Below are 16,803 nucleotides of genomic sequence, written 5' to 3' on the forward strand. Positions count from 1 at the left end.
ACATTGGTATAAAGTAAATAAATTAAGACTTATAGTTATTTTAACTTTCCTTTTTCATGGCAATCAGTTTCCAAGATTATTTTAAGTAAAATGCTGATTTTACCGTGTGGAAAAGTTCCTGTGGTGGAAACGGGCTGATAGTGTTGGTGCTTCGGCTGTTGTTTCTTCTTTTCCTTTTTTATCCTCACACTCTGCCTGCAGTCCTTCGTTTTTCTGCTTCTACAGCTGCTTTTGTCCTTCTTGTTCTGCTCCCATCAGTCTCATTTATGACTTTTATTGTTTTGCTCCTATTAGTCTCATTAACAGCTCTTGTTGTTTCTCTCTCAGACTGCAGGCCCCTCCTCCCAGCGTCCACTCGGGCGTCAGCGTCTTAGAAGCCCAGGAGGCCTTGTCTCGGCACCAGAAGCAGGGCTCTCGAGTAGAAGGAGCTCCGCCGACCTACAGCGAGGTGATCGGGCACTACTACCACCCCACGTCCCTGACCCCCAGCAGCCACAACCATCGGACTGTATCGTCCTCACAAGCACCGCCGTCCTCGTTCATACACGGCCTGCTCCGACCTCCGCCTCAGCAGCAAGGAAGCGTGGACAACAGGAACGCCAGGAATACGAAGGAGAAATCCCAGAAGCCCCAGCAGGTGTGACAGTACTGCTTCTTTATTCCAAGCCCGTGTCGGGGGGAAAACCAGGATTTTGGTCAGTAGCCAATGAGGAACAACCTGGTGAATGGTAAAATCCCCTCTGATTGGTTCAAGGGCTGGTTAGTTGTAGTCCCACTTCATGGATCGGACTGGGGAGCAGCTCCTCATCTGGAAACCGCATCGCTCCTGCAGAGCACAGTTGCAGGAGCTGGTACTTCCTGTTCCACAGCTTCTTACTTCCTGTCTGGGGAGCACTTCAGATGATGATGTCAGAGAAGAAGGGCAGACGGTGCAAAGGGAAGGGCGGATACAGAAACCTCTGTGGTCTTCTTCCCTTAACCTCGTCCCTCCTCCACTGGACTGATCTAACTTCATTCATTATAAATATTTACTTGTTCTGTTCGTTTCTAGAGAACTTTTTGTTTGTTTGTTCGTCTTTTTTCGCGCTTACAGAAAATCTTTCTATCCAGGCAAACGGCGAAATGTTGCAATCTTCTTGGTTCTTCCAGGTTTTTTTGTTTTTTAGTGATAATCCCCCTCGCTGCTTTGATTCCATTTAGTTCACGACTGCACAGTCCAACCTTGGCGGCGACTCCTGCACCAGGCGTTAGCTGCATCACCGGGACGTGTCAGCGCATGTTAGCACATTAGGATATTTCCAGAAAGAGTTTAGATTTAGTTAGCGTAATCTTAAGCTTACAAGTCGTAGCACAGTGCTGAAAGTCCCCGAGCTCAACGTTTCTGCCTTATATCGACCAACCGATGCAGGAGTCGTCACCAGAATCCCTTTTTTAGTTTTTTATCTTTTGTTTTCTAAAGAAGGTTTGCACAAGACTGTTCACCACAGAAAAAGAATCCGCAATATGATCGACGAGAGAGAAAACAGAGAAAGTAGGGGTATTTTTCTAAACTTTATAGTTTTTTTTCTGTTTTTATATGTTGTCTAGTTGTAGAAAAAGAACATCATTGATCTGTTGGGGTGCCAACTTTCGCATTTTTTGCTGCATACATGTTATTACATTTTTGAGTATATATACACACATGTATGCAAACCGAGAGCGAACTTAAAAAGCACGATTTTAGAGTTATTTATATAATTGCTGAAAAGAATTGCACTATTTTCTAGTATGCGCAGATGGAACGTGTGAGAGAGACTTTTATTGTGAAGGAGCTCTGTGTATTGTAAACAGACCGAGAGACCGAAAAAAAAAGCACGGGTACTCACCAGAGGGTCCGAGCAGCACAGTGCACAGCAGACGGGAACACATCATGGGGAGACTGGTTCAACGGACTCGGATTAACCCATACTGTACCATTGATATATAAAAAAAGATAAAACAAATCCTTCATTTATGCAAACGTCCAAGTCCTGCGAACCAACCACAAGTCAGCGTCCACCCTGCGGGCCCAATCAGAAAATCTGTTCGCAGCTCTCTCTCTCTCACCTTATTGGCCGAATCGAATCCCAAAGCTGGCTGTCACTACCTCGACCAAACAAGCCAAGCACAGCTCGCTCGCGTTGATCAGACGTTTGTCACATCGAACAAATGTCTGAACTAATCACGACAATGTGTAATGTAACAGTAGAGTAGAGTAGAGACGTAGTCGAGTTTTTTAATCTTGCTGTGTTTTATTTAATGTCAGAATTTTTTGGGTGAAAAGAGAGAGAGACAATGCAGATCCAGTGACACCTAACGTCCCCTCTGTAGTGAACTACTGAGGAGAAAGGTCGCCCAAAAATGAGTGATACGCTGACTGTGCACTGCTGCAGTCACACACATGCACACATTACATTTTCGGTCACACACCTTCGCATCTTTCTTGCATTCTCAGCACACACACACACACACACACACACACACACACACACACACACACACACACACACACAATCCCCTCTGGTGAGTCTCTGTCTCTTGCAGGCATCTCTGAGCACTTTACTGCAGCAGGAACGAGACAACAATCTTCTGTCAGCCAGCGTCAGCAAATTAAAATTTAAAAAACTTAAAAAACTACGATAGAACCCTTTAATATTGTAGATTAGATTTCCCGAACTTTAGTTCCACACTTTTAAAAGATGCAAAGAGTTTTGCTCCGAGCTTTAAACATCCTTCAAGTGGAAAATATTACTTAACAACCTGGAAGAATGGATTTGTCAGTCCTTTTAAGTACTTTGAATAGTAAAACACCAGTTTCAGTGCCAGCAGCAACATTTTCGATACCTTACTTTGAAAAATATGTAAGTGTTTAGCTACAAAATCCTTCTTGGTTGATTGTACCACACTTGGAGCGCAGAGTGTACTCTGGGTACAGACGGAGCAGCAGAACGTCAGGCTCAGTGAAACCATTCATTACGCCGGGTCAAAAAGTTGCGTTTCCTCCCTCTGCCAGCCGCTCCTCCATCGATCTGATCTGATCAGCTCTGAGCGGATCAACAGATCAGATATTGAGAACTTGACTCAAACTCCACAAACTGCAGCTAAGGAGCAAAAGTTCCACCTGCGCTGATTTTAAGGATCTGTGACTTTATAGAGGGGACACAGAATGATTAAAGAAAGCTACTACCACAAATAGATTCTAATTCAGTGGGAAACACTTTATTTTCTCAAAAATAAGCCAATAAGATTGTGAATGTGCCAACAGTTTTTCATGCTTGGTGCTGCAGACTCGTTTAGGCATCACAAAAAGAGCACTGGGGTTCAACAGCCAGCCAGAGTATTGACTTTTAATGACTTAATTATTTGAATGTTTTTATTCATTTTCTTCCCGTGGTGGATGATGTTTCGCTGTCGGAGCAGAACTCTTTGTGCGTCAAACGCAGCATGAAACGGGTTGTTGCAAACTAGACACACTGAAGTGTTGAAAAGTGACACGAGTGTTAATAGCAACTCGTCTTTTGTTGTCTTTTAAAAATGTGGAACTGAAGGTCGAACTAAAGTAGAAAATTAGAGCACGTTTTTGTCTTTTAGATGCTTCTCGTGCGAGTGTTCAGTGAGCGTCCACTCTTTTTATGTTAAATCGATTTGAAAGTAGCCTTTAGTGTCCAGCCTTTATGCAACAGCGCCCTCCAAAGGGACCGAACCGAACCGCAGCCAAAACTCACAGCTGAATTTTGCAGCCTGAGGAGAGGAGAGACTCAAAAAGCCAAAAAAAGAGACAAATTATGAATATATAATCTGATACAGTGAATCATAAACTTGTTGTCTTTTCTTTCTCCTGTGGCATCGTTACATAAGAGTCTCAGAGTGAAGCATCTCTTTGTCTGAAAAGGTCTGGCTTTTTGTTTTGAAGTTATTTCCAGAATCCTTAAAGACTCTTTTATATGACAGAGGATTAGGGCTTTGTTAATGAAAAAAAACTGTTAGATTTCAAGAATAAAAAAATATTATTACAAGGATAAAGACAAAATTTTAAGAAAAAAGAAATTGTTTTATTGTGAGAAAAAGAAACTTCATTTACGAGAAAATAGTCATAATATTACAAAATTAAAATTATAAATTTATTAGATAAAGGTTTTTAATATAACAATCTGAAAATAGTACATTTATTTGAAAAAAAAGTTGCAATTTTATGAGATTGAACTTGTAATTTTATGAGAAATTAAGTGACAGATTATAACCGGAGAGTTTATTACCTGACTCTCTGGTCTTAATGTGTGACTTTATTTCTTATAAAATCAAGATTTTAATCTGATATGACTTTTTATGAGTTTTTTTTCATTATATTGCAGCTTTTTTCTTAAAACTGCAACTTTATTTTTGTAATATTATGACTTTATTTATATAATTTTTTTCTTTTTGTAACATAGCCATAATCCTCGGTCGTACTTCCAACCATCTAGATAAAAGATATTTAAGTTAGCTGCAAAACATGAAAAATTATTTTTAACTTGTTTTCCAAGTTGTAACTCCTTTCTGTTGTGCAGCAGACGAAAGTATTTTTCACAAGATCGTTTTTAGGTTTCTGGAAATATTTTCTCTTCAAAACACAGAAAAAACACATTTTCGTTCACTGTCATCTGATTTTTATTTCAGATTTTCAGTTTTTCTTCCTTTTAGAAAAGACAGTGCTTTGCTTTGAGACTTTTCTAAACAGCGTAATCTTCATGAAATTAGATTTTGCATTTAGAAAAACAGTCTTTTTCTCAGACGAATGGTTGAAGTCTGTTTTCTTTCTTTCTGTGAATCCTGCCTTAAACCTCTGTGACACAAAAAGCTTACAAATAATCAAAAGCGATTCACCTGCTCCTCCTTTTGTTCCTGTGCTGATCTGCCATGTCGGCATGTTTTATTTAGCACTTAAAGAAAAAAAAATCTCTGTGAAGAAATTAATCTCTTGACCCAAAGCAGCTAAAGGAGCGATGAGTGGATCAATCAACGTACGAATCAACTTTGACCTCAGAATGAGATTATGAGCCCAGTTTCAATGCGAGTTTAGATTATTTAGGATTTTCTTTTATTTTCTTTCTTTTTCCCTCCACCACTTTTATCCTTGTGTTTGTACTGGGCTGTTTCCTGTTCAGAACGGTTCGGTTTCCCGCCCCGGAGGGTTTGCAGCGGGTATGAGAAGGCTGGACGGACTCCGATCGCGGAGTTATCGTAGTGATAATTTAAAGTACCTACAGCAGAGTGGACGAGAAGTGAAACAGTGTAGGATCAATCTCTCGCTTCAGGGAAACCTGCGCTGGCTGACGATATAAAAAAAAAAGGACAGGAGGAGAGAGGAAGTGGGACACAAATCACACAAATACACACACAGGTCAAATCTTTATGTATGTGCTGCTGTGATGCAACAAAACACACTCACGCTGGCGTGTTTACACGCAGAGAGGAGATAACAGTCGATTTACATCCCTTCACTTCTATCATGAAGAGTTCAGCTTAAAGAGTAACTTTGCTGTTTTTCAGCCTGGACGCTGTTTTCTGATGTTTTGGTGTCTCAGTGAGTAACAGCATTTTTGAAATCAGCAACTGCAAAAAGGCTGCAGTGTAACCACTTGGTGCATTTGTGTATACTAAAGGTTTGTTTTTGTCACTGACAGGCTCAGACTGTTATTTTCAGTGTCTGACAGCATTATGGAAATGACCATACAGGGTTAGACTTTTCTGTTGAAGAGTTAAATCCTTTTGTTTAACCAGAAACAACCTGAAATCACCACCACCACTCTTACTGACTCTTTAGTCAAAAGGTGGATCCTGCTGGGATCCTTTCCACAAACTTGTCAGTAAGAAAAACTGTCTGAGCCTGTCGTTGGCAAAGACACGCACAGTTGCCCGTACTGGTTACACTGCAGCGTGTTTCGTGACTGTCGGCTGCAGCGCCGTCTCTCAATACCGGACCAACTTTAAAAACTGTTGTTTCCATTAAACACTTAGACATAAATACAAAAGAAAAACCGAATCCAGGTTGAGAAATGCTAAAGTTATCCTTCAAGTAGAGTTGGTTGAGCGAAATATACGTAAACTGTTGAAACCAACCAGGTCTCTGTCTCCGAAAATGTGTCCAAAGTGGAAATAATCTGCATGAGATGAACTGGAGACTCTTTTCTCTTTGCTTTAAGCCGGCGTGAAGGCAGAATCACAGCAGAGTGTTTTTGTAAAGTCAGCGGACTTTTCCCAGAGCTGTGTGTGTGTGTGTGTGTGTGTGTGTGTGTGTGTGTGTGTGTGTGTGTTTGTTCGCGTGCGCTGGGGGGTGCGAGACGACAGGGGTTGTCTAGCCCCTTCTGGCTTGAATTCTAATGAGACTCCAGCTGTCTAGACAAAAACTAAAAACACACACACACACACACACACACACACACACACACACACACACAGCAGACTAAACAAACTTACCTAAGAACCAGACCTTACACACACACAGGTGCACTCATTCTTATTGTGGACCACACAAGATAACAAAAACATTTATCACACACACACACACACACACACACACACACACACACACACACCTGGACCCCCCCTCCTCCTCCTTCCTGTCTGATCGAGCTCTTCCTGTCCCCTGGAGATGCCTGCTGTCCATTGACAGAGCTCCTCTCAGACCGGCCCTCGCTGCCATTGGCTGGCTGTCTTTCGGTCTCCTTGGAAACGTTCGTGTATTGTTGTTGCTATGTCGTACAAGTGTGCCTGCCTGCGCTGAGACGGGCGAAACGTGAGTGGCTACTCTGGGCTGTCAATCATCCCGAGCCACGCCTCCTTACTGTCTCAGATGATGATGATGATGATGATGATGATGATGATGATGATGATGATTGGGATGATGATGATGATGATGAGATTGAGGATGATGAAGATTTTTGATAGTGATGCCGCAGAGAGCGTTGCAATACACCTACTATTTGCCTTTTTGATATTAGTCATTTTAACGTAGTGTGCTAAGTGTAAAGTTTTTTTTTTTATTGTTATTATTGTTGTTGTTGTTGTTTATTCACTTGAGAACAAAAAAAGGTCATTTTACTTCAATCCATCGATCACACAAACACTTTTTTTTGTAAAACCAACTTTGAGAGTGTAAAACTACCTAAAACACACAAACACTGCTGATCACTGGGAGGACGAGAAATACAAGAAAATACTTCTGCTTTAAGTGCTATCTGTCAAAAATCTAAATTTGTGCTAACCATCGCTGCACGCTCGCTTCATTCAGTCGAGTTTTCCTTCACGCACTTAAAATTTCAAGTATTCTTCTTTGTGCATGTAAACATGGAGTCCCGCTGACCCAGTCTGACCACGACATCCCTAATCATCGCCTCTCCTCGCCCGCCCGCGTCTACATGTGTGCCTTCTGGTGTCCGGGCTCAACGGAGACTTCATCCGTCTTTAAAAAAAAATACCGCTCAAATACTCCAATACTGTTGCCTTTTGACACTTAGACAGCACCATCATATTTATGAAATAATCCTCATTACACAGGAACATATGGAAGCCCATTCATGTCAAAAAAAGGGAAAAAAATAAATAGATTAAATGTGACGAATGACAAAAACAAAAATACTCGCAGAGATTAAAGGTTTATTCTTTCTTCTGAACATCTGCAATACCACAACAGGTCGAATTAAAAAAAAAAAAAGATGGCGATGAAAGATTGTTTGATATATTCGAACAGCTACGGAGAGTGGCCCCTCTGACGCTGATTTTCTCAAAAATACTCAAAACTTACTCCGTTTTTTTTTCTTAAAAAGTCAATTTGTAAATTAAAATTTCAAGCTGTATCACCCATGTTCACTATTTCATAACGTTTATTTACAAAGTTGAATTTTTTCTTGAAAAAAATGCGGAGGGACACAAGACAACAATAAGAAAACAAACTAATTAAACAAATTAAGGGAAAAAAGTAATAAATCATATAAAAATAATTGCTAGGTTATACAAACAAAACAGACTTGTTGTGTATTTATGTCCCAACATTTCTGTTTATGAGCTTATTTTTTATTTTTTATTTTTTGCTCTTTAACCTTAAATTAATTTCAGTTATTATTTTTTAATCATTCTAACTTTCCATCACCTTTTTTCTCTTTTTCTGGCAAACACGGGCTTCCAAAATGACTGAAGAAAGTTGCTCATGTTGCGTTCCAGAGATGTCGGAAACATCTAACATAAAGCTCGGTCTTTTGTCTCTGCATCATTTAAGACATTTCCAAAGAAGGACTCATCCTAAACGAGACTCTTGTCACAAAAAAAGACGAGAGTTACACCTGACTTGAACTATTCTGTTGTTATTTCTTTGGGGAAAACACTTTGCTTTACAAAGTGCTTTTTTCCAGCTCCTGTTGTACCCAAAAAAAACACACACGGGTACTCGTTTAAAAAGAAAACCTCGATGGTTAAAGCTGGAGAAGACAAAGTGTAAAACGAGCTGTTTTCTCCGTTTGTGTTTTTGCTCATTCTGCCGTTTTCTTTCCTGCTCTTTGAATCAGCGCCGCTCGGCGCCTTTTTCCTCCGACAATGTTGAAGAAAATATCTGAAAACACTCTTTTGGTTTGTGTGCGTGTTTTTTTTTTTCTAAAAAAAGCCTCGGCAGTGATGCTCGTCCACTATTGTAGAGGTCTTCCAGCTGTTTTATCCCGCACGCGTCTAAAAATGTGGGACTTGTACAATAGATCCGTTTGCTCAGGATTCCTGCGTGTGGCATGTCGGATCAAACATGTAGGAACTCTGACGTGTTTCTGTTCTCTGTTCACAGCATGGCTCACACACTTATATAGAGGCCTACTTATTCTCAATGATAATAACTGCTTATTTGTGTATTAAAAAAACCTTTATTTTTAATTTATATTGGATGGTCGACGTGTTGCAAGGTTTGTTTTGTTGTTATTTTCTTCTCTGTTTGCTCCAAACAGAAGACAATGGTTTATCGTTGTTGTCACAGAACACGGTATGAATCAGACACATTTCTGTTATAGCCTTCAATTTAAAAAATGAATAAAAAAGTTTTATAAATAAATCAGCGTCTCCTCTGGTTGTTTATTTGATCATTTATTACTTGGTACACTGACGTCCTTTTTTCCAAAATGATGAACTTCGCCAAAGTTTTCCTGCTGCATTTTTCTTAATGAAAGAGTCGAGAGGAATTTAAAACCTTCTACATTTATAAAAAGTCTTTATTTTATTTTATTTTATTTTATTTTATTTTATTTAAATTTATTTTATTATTTTTTGTGGTGTTAGGCTTCTTTATACATCAGACCAAAAATGTGTCTTGTTTTTTTTTTTTTTTTCGCTCAGCAGTTTGTTCACAATGAATGATGAATAAATATTACTTATCATTTAATAAGAAAAAAAACAGCCATGAAAAAGGTCAGCAAATGTAACTCACTTTGAAGGTTTACTTGATATCTTATTGTTAATTAATTTTATTTAAAAGAGCTATCAACTTTAATTATTTTTTATTGTATTTTGTTTTTATATTGTTTGGTTGTCAGTCTCACATATTTATATTTAAGGAGTTCCTAAATTAAAGTAAATTAAATATTTAATATCATTACGGCTCTTTGAAAACAAAGCCCGAGTCAGAAAAGTTATGACACATTATAAAATGTATCACAGTATATTAACTCAAATAGCTTTATTACTCCTTTGTTTATTTTCTACTTCTTCTGTTGCACATACGACATATGAAAATGTAAAAGTACAAAAGAAAAAAATCAATTATATTAAAATCAGTTGACAAGAAATTATTTGGCAAATATTTCAATCAGAATTTTGTCATTTTTCAAGAAAAAAAACTTACTGATTTTTGAATTTATTTTAATTTGTTTAAATTTATTTAAGATAATGATTACACTAATTATCTATTTTACAAACAAAACAAAACATTAAGTCACGGAGGAAATAATTACAAGGATAATCCATGATAAAATAATAACTAGTAGTTTAATAAAAAAATAAATAAAAATAAAAATGAGCTTAATCTCTTCTAACTACAACAGTAAAGTGAGCTTTACTGAGTTTAAACATTTAAAAAAAGTATTTGTACAATATAACTTTAATAAATAGATAAAATAATAGATTAATAGATAGATAGATAAAGGTAAATAAATGAATAAATACATAGACAGATAGATAGATATAAAGACAGATAAAAACATACATAAATAAATAAAAGAATAAAGTAAATAAATAAATAAATGATGTGAATAATTCCTCCACAGCTGCTGATGAATAAACTGGGATCTGTAATGACAGCCAGCGTCCAGCAGGTGGCGCACTTTCCTCTTTAGTCATCTTCAGTTTGATTATTTACACTGTGTGTGTGTGTGTGTGTGTGTGTGTGTGTGTGTGTGTTTTAGGTGTCTCTTCTACCCATAATTCCTTGTGTTGTGGGGTCGTTTCCTGCTGTCAGTGATCAACAATGTAGATTTCCTCACTTTAGTTTTTATGTTGTTTATTGTTATTTTAGGCTACAAAGTATCAAACTGCACCAAAGTACTACTGCAGTCACAGTAAGTCGCTACGATTTTAAAGTACTTGTGTTTTTCTTGAAGTGTTCCTTTTTTTTTTTTGAAAAAACTTCAGGTCACTGACGGCTCGATATCACAGTCAGATCTTAACTGAGTGAACTTTTATCTTTTAGATCTCAAACGATATGAAAGGAGTTAAAAATATGACGATACAGAGCGCTTAAGATAACGCAGTAACCATGGCAAAATAAAATATGAAAACAAACCGTAAATACACAAACATACTGCATGTTACAAAATGATAATATAAAAACACACCACTATATACTTTTCATGTTATGTATTTTATTATGATTAGTAATTTATTATGATGGTGATGATGATGATAATAATAATAATAATAATAACAATAATAAATAATAATAATAATTTAATAATAATAATAATAATAACAATAATTTTGTTTTTCAATATAATTTTTGTTTTTTTAATATAATAATAATACATTTTCTGTATCAACACCATTATTAAAAAAATATTTTCTTGTACTGGTAACTTAAATCCTAAATAGAAAATACATTTCAAAACTGCCCTTCTTCTCCTCTATTATTTAATCACTTGGCACACTGTTACCAGACAAGACTCTGCTTAGTGTTCATATTTATAACTTTATTATTATTATTATTATTATTTTTTAAAGAGCGCGTGTGTTTAAAGGATGATGATATTCATAAAATCTGCTGGACGTGTGATACGGAGACGTCTCATCAGTAGTTACACTGAGGGAGACGTGTCTTTTGTGGCGTGTTTTTGATCAGCTGAGATTTTACTGCGTGATTAGGAAAAAAAAACAGGTGTAACAAATAGTTATGAACACGACTTTATTCCAGTGAAGCGTCGACTTTCCTGGTTTTGTTCTTCCTGTTGTGACTTACAGTAAGAAAGTTAAATTCAGCTGAGTCATCGTTGTTGTTTTTTCCACCGTGTTCATCCTAAAACAACAAAACGTCTTTTTGATTGACAGACTGGAGACTTGACTTGGACTTGATGTGAGACCTGACATGAATTTGTCAGGAATGACTTGATGGACTTGAAACTGAATTGCTTGGAAATTTTTAAAAATAAAAAAAAAGAAGAAAAATCAGCAAACCACTTAAAAACATCCACACTGTAAAATGTGAAAAGTCAACTTTTATTAAAAAATAAAATAAAATAAAAAATCTAAGAAACAGATTGCCTTGAAAAATATCAATAAATACAACTATAAGTTTTCAATTAATTTTGTTTTAGAAAAAAATAAAATAAATTTTACTTAATTCGATTTTTAGGCATAACTTAACTTTTGTGGCAACTTAAAAATGACAAGTTTATTAAAACTTGAAGCTTCTAACTCTTTTATTTTAGATTTAAAAAAAAGTTCTGTCACGCCTCTTTGAGATCAAAAGTTTAACGTCCAGCCGGCCCTCTTCCCTCCCGCCAGAAAACTTTAAAACGACGAGTCGTTGAAAATCAGGTGCATTGACCTTTGACACGAGCCAAAAACTCAGTGTGTCAGTGTGTGTCAGTGTGTGTCTGTGTGTGTGAGTGTGTGTCTGTGTGTGTCAGTGTGTGAGTGTGTGTATGTGTGTGTGTCCGTGTGTGTCAGTGTGTGTCTGTGTGTGTCTGTGTGTGTGTGTGTGTCCGTGTGTGTGAGTGTGTGTCTGTGTGTGTCCGTGTGTGTGAGTGTGTGTCCGTGTGTGTCTGTGTGTGTCCGTGTGTGTCCGTGTGTGTGAGTGTGTGTGTGTCAGTGTGTGTGTGTGTGTCCGTGTGTGTGTGTGTCAGCCTGCAGCTGCCTGATCGCTGAATGAACGACTCTCGGCCAATTATTGATCAGATTGCGATGACTCCACCACTCTGAACGGTTTTACGCTCCAAGTTCAGACGTCAGCTCTCACCTCAGAGTCCGGCCTCGTGCGGGTCGATAACTCCACTATCTCTCGATAACTGGCCTCCCAGTTGGCTTCAGGTTGCTTTATGACTCACTTGGCAGCGGACACGAATTGTTTCATGAGTAACCGATGTGTTGTAAGCGGAGGACGATGAATGAGGTGATGAAAAAATGTCGGCTGATAACTGAAACCGGTTACAAAGATCATTCGAGTCATTTTACAAAACCTTTTTTTCCGCCCCTTTCTTTTACCAGTTAACCCACTAAACCTCTGTTTTTTTAAAATAAATAAATTAAATTAAATAAATTAACCCTCTCAGACGCCTTTCACATTTTTTTTTAAACTTTTTGAACCCTGAAAAAAATGGTGTAATTTCTTTTGAAAACACAAGGGCAAAAGAGCAAGTTGGTAAGAAATGTTCCAAAAATTGCAAGAAATCCTTAGATTAAGAAAAAAAAGAAGCTAGGGAAAAATGTTTGGGGCAATAAGAAAAAAAAGCAGAAAACTATATTTATAGCTAATTTTTATTATTATAGATAATATAGATTTATAGATAAAATTATGTTGCAGAATTATAATATTTTTAAGCACTTTTCCAGCTGATGTCCTTTTTAATTTTTTTTTTCTTGTAATATTTTTTTCAATTATTTTTCAGGTAATATTCTTGTACTTTTTACTAATTTCTTGCTAATTTTTGGGCAGTTTCTTCTCATGCATATCTTCAGATTTTAAAGAGTTAACTGTAATTAATTCATTCTTCACATCGCTGCTGACCATTTTAATGTTTACACTGTTGTTTCTAGACTTTTTGAGATCAGAAATCAATCACAGTATCATTCTATTTTTTTTTTATAAAAATACAAAGCATTGGAATATTTATCCTCTTTTACACTTCCTAATCAAGGCGGGAGTGTTGGACCATTGCGCCGCCACACCACCGCCTCACTGCTGGCACGCATGTTGCATGTCACACTGCAGGAAATGCATTGGCAGGCATGACAGTTGGGACAGTTGGGACAGTTGGGACATGTGTTCGATGTCCCAACTGTCATGCCTCTTTTGATTCCATGATGCCGGCATGCTGTCTGTAATCAAACATGAAGACGTAATGACATAATGATAATAATAAGCTTTATTTGTACAGCACATGTCATGACAGAAATAACACGCACTGAATGCTTCACACGAAAAAACAAAAACGGCGATAAGACGGGACTTTGTAGCTGCACTCTCCGTGTAAAAAGGGCTTTTGAGGGCATTGAATCGTTATCAAATTTCACATTCAGAAACCTTAAAGAGCTGAGTATAGATACAGCGCCGCATATCCTCTACAAGGAGCGATTTCAGGCTCAGGTGATGTTTCCGTGGCGTGTTGCGTTCGCGGGCAGCAGCAGGATATTCCTCTGCATCGATTGGAGTTCCCTCTCAGGACTCACCTCTGCCCACCAGCCAGCTTCACCGCTGACGTCAAATAACGGGTGAATGTCCCAGCGGACCCTCAGTGATGTCACTGAGTCACCTCTTGCAGTGTGTAACCCACTATGTAACAACAACAACACACACACACCCCCAAAAACACCCACAGGTCAGGTTTGAGTTTGGCTTTTATTTTACTGCCTGTCCTCCTTTTGTTGCAAAATGAGGTTGCAGCTACTGAAGTTTTTTTCTTTTTATCAGTGGAAATAGCAAAATATATTTGCATGTATTTACTTTTTCCATAAACTACACTAATGATTTTTTTTGGTAATAACCTTTTGCTCGTCTTCTCGCCCTGTGTTTTTAAACTAATCACATAAATTTGCTCAAACTTCAACTTCACAAGACATGGCCCAAAAAATAAGCAAGAAAAAAAGAAAAAGAAAATTACCTGAAAATGAACATCATAAATAAATAAATAAATTAAATGTAAAAACAAAACCAAACAAAAAAATGACCTGAAAAAAGTGCTGAAAATTGAAATTGTATAATATAATAAAAAATAAATGTACTTGTAACAGCTACTAATATATCTTTTACCTATTTTTTTTTTTTTTTAATTTTCAGAGCTTTTTTTTTGCTCACCTTATACTAATTTCTTGCAGTCTGTGGGGCACTGCCTTTCCCCCTGTGTCTTCAGATATCAAACCAAATTGGTTTTAAAGGGTTAAAAAACTTGTTAAAGTTGTCTAAACTGAAGCCGACCACGTTTTTAAGGTGTAAGAAGACTGCACGCTGATCCCAGGAAAAATATAAAGTTATAGTCGTTATTGTTTCATGACTCCCCTGAGGTCACATTTGACTCTGAAAACCAGTTTTGTGCAACTTTTATGTAAAGTTTCAGAGTTTTAGCAGTTGAGCTGATGATGATGTTAATGAGTGTGTGTGTGTGTGTGTGTGTGTGTGTGTGTGTGTGTGTGTGTCTGGGCCTCCTCCAGCTTCACTTTTCCTCCTGCATGACAAACTGAGGAGAGAAAGCCGGCCCCGCTCAGCGTCTGAGCTCTGACTGTGAATGAGCGACTGTGTGGAGGTGAAAACTTTCCCAGCGTCCTCGGCTGCGGGCCTGTGAGGCGGGAGGCTGTTGCTTAGCAGCGTCTCCTCGTGTCCTCAGGAGCTTCACATGACCTGAGTTTGACGGTTTGAGACAGACGGCGAGAGGACGGCAGGAAGTCTGATCCTCCTCATGCCGCTCTCTGATTGGTCGGCAGGTTAAATGATGGCGTGTGTCGGTCAGCTGACGTTGAATCCAGACTGGAAACGTATTTTCATCAGAAGTTTTATCAAGAGACTGAAGTGATGATACTCGATAATCTGCACGGATTATCTGCTGACTCAACAGAACGATACTCTCGGAGTTTTGGTTCATACATGTTGGTAAAAGTAAACGTATCGAACCTTCAAATCTTTTGAGTTTTGATATTTTTTGAAGAATATGACGTCAGCTTCACCGTGACACTTCAGCCTCACTCCAAAGTCGTCATATACCGCCCTTCGTCAGTTGTTTCGGCGTAATATACCAACCTTTCGCGGCGACAGGATACGCCACTCGGCAGCGGCAGGCATGAACGCTATAGGGCGATGGATGAGTCCAGACTTTCATTTCAGTCTGAAATACCCTGAATTGAAGTTAATATCTCCGATTTTAGGAAGTTTTTATAATTTTAGGACATTTCAGGGGTTACAGGACAGTTCTAGTCCTCTTCTTGTTCTTTTTAGGATTTTAAGACATTTCTTGTATTTAAGGACATTTCTAAGGGTTCGGTGTTTTTTAAATGTTCCCATCTGAATGTGAGCTGAATTTTGGATACGACCAAAAATAAGAGAAAATTTGTTTGAATATTGTTTCTTGATTGAGGCCCAATTGGTCGTTCTTTAGTCTTTCTGGATGTCCCACCATGGCAGCAGGCCGTCAAACGTTTGAGGTCAAAACCTGCAGAAAACAGATTTCACAGAATCACAATGAAATCTTTCTATGACCTTAACCCAGCTACCTCTGACTGAAGCTATCGCTCTGCTCCGATGCTTCCTCTCTGATATTTTATTATCGTCTTTCCTGTGTTTTGAACAGCACGCCTGCACTAAAGGTCACATCAAAAAGCTCCATCATATAAAGCGACGCAGCCAACTGTCGTATAAACTGTCAGTCGCAGCAGTAAAATGTGCTGCAGCTGTTTGTTTGGGTGTCACTGGGAACGTCATCACAACTGTCTCCGCTGCCAAAGGTTTAAACATTACGACAAAAACGTGTTCGTCTTTATTGCTCTGTCAGAGGGCGGGTTTCCATTGACCCTCAAACTGAAACTGCGCATACAGAATTCATCTAATGGAAACACGTCAGTTTAAAAAAAAAGTTTTGCGCTCGCATGAGACGAGATTTTCAGGCGATTTGAAAAAGCCATATTTTGCAAAACTGCAATGGAAACCTTTTTTCGCTTTTTTAGCTCATACGATATATACGACTTTATGGATGCCAACCGCCATTAAACCCAAATAAGAAGTTATCACCAACGGGGAAGTCGTGTAACATCACTCAGTTATTTCACAATTGTATTTTATTGACTTTCAAAGATTCAATTTCGTGCAAATCTGTAACGGAAACCCGCCTACAGACTCACAGAGGGACGCTCGTCCAGCATCCGGTTGCAGAGGGAGGTGCAGATTTCACACGATAACCTTTCTTGCGTGAAACGTTAAACTTTTGTTGCGGTTTGGCCTTTTGTTCACACAACAGCAGCATTTTTGGTGCCTGAAAATAAATCAGGCTCCAGAGTGAATTTTTTTGAAAACGCCGCCCCTTCTGTTGCCATGGAAACTGTCAATGAACAGCGACGTCTCGGCTGCACTTTGCGTGTGGTCTT

At 38.2% G+C, this 16,803-nt stretch overlaps 1 protein-coding gene across 1 annotated transcript in view; it reads left to right on the plus strand.

Annotated features, from left to right (window-relative positions):
• The window catches only part of pmepa1 (prostate transmembrane protein, androgen induced 1), a 44,905-nt gene extending 40,878 nt beyond the window's left edge, over positions 1–4,027 (plus strand). Inside the window, exon 5 of the mRNA XM_042510360.1 lies at positions 328–4,027. Coding sequence (XP_042366294.1) covers positions 328–643 — 316 coding nt within the window. The 3' untranslated portion in view covers positions 644–4,027. The remainder of the gene's footprint in view (positions 1–327) is intronic.
• The last annotated feature ends 12,776 nt before the right edge of the window (positions 4,028–16,803 follow it).

This window comes from Plectropomus leopardus, chromosome 2, assembly GCF_008729295.1.
Source record: "Plectropomus leopardus isolate mb chromosome 2, YSFRI_Pleo_2.0, whole genome shotgun sequence".
NCBI classification, from domain to species: Eukaryota; Metazoa; Chordata; class Actinopteri; order Perciformes; family Serranidae; genus Plectropomus; species Plectropomus leopardus.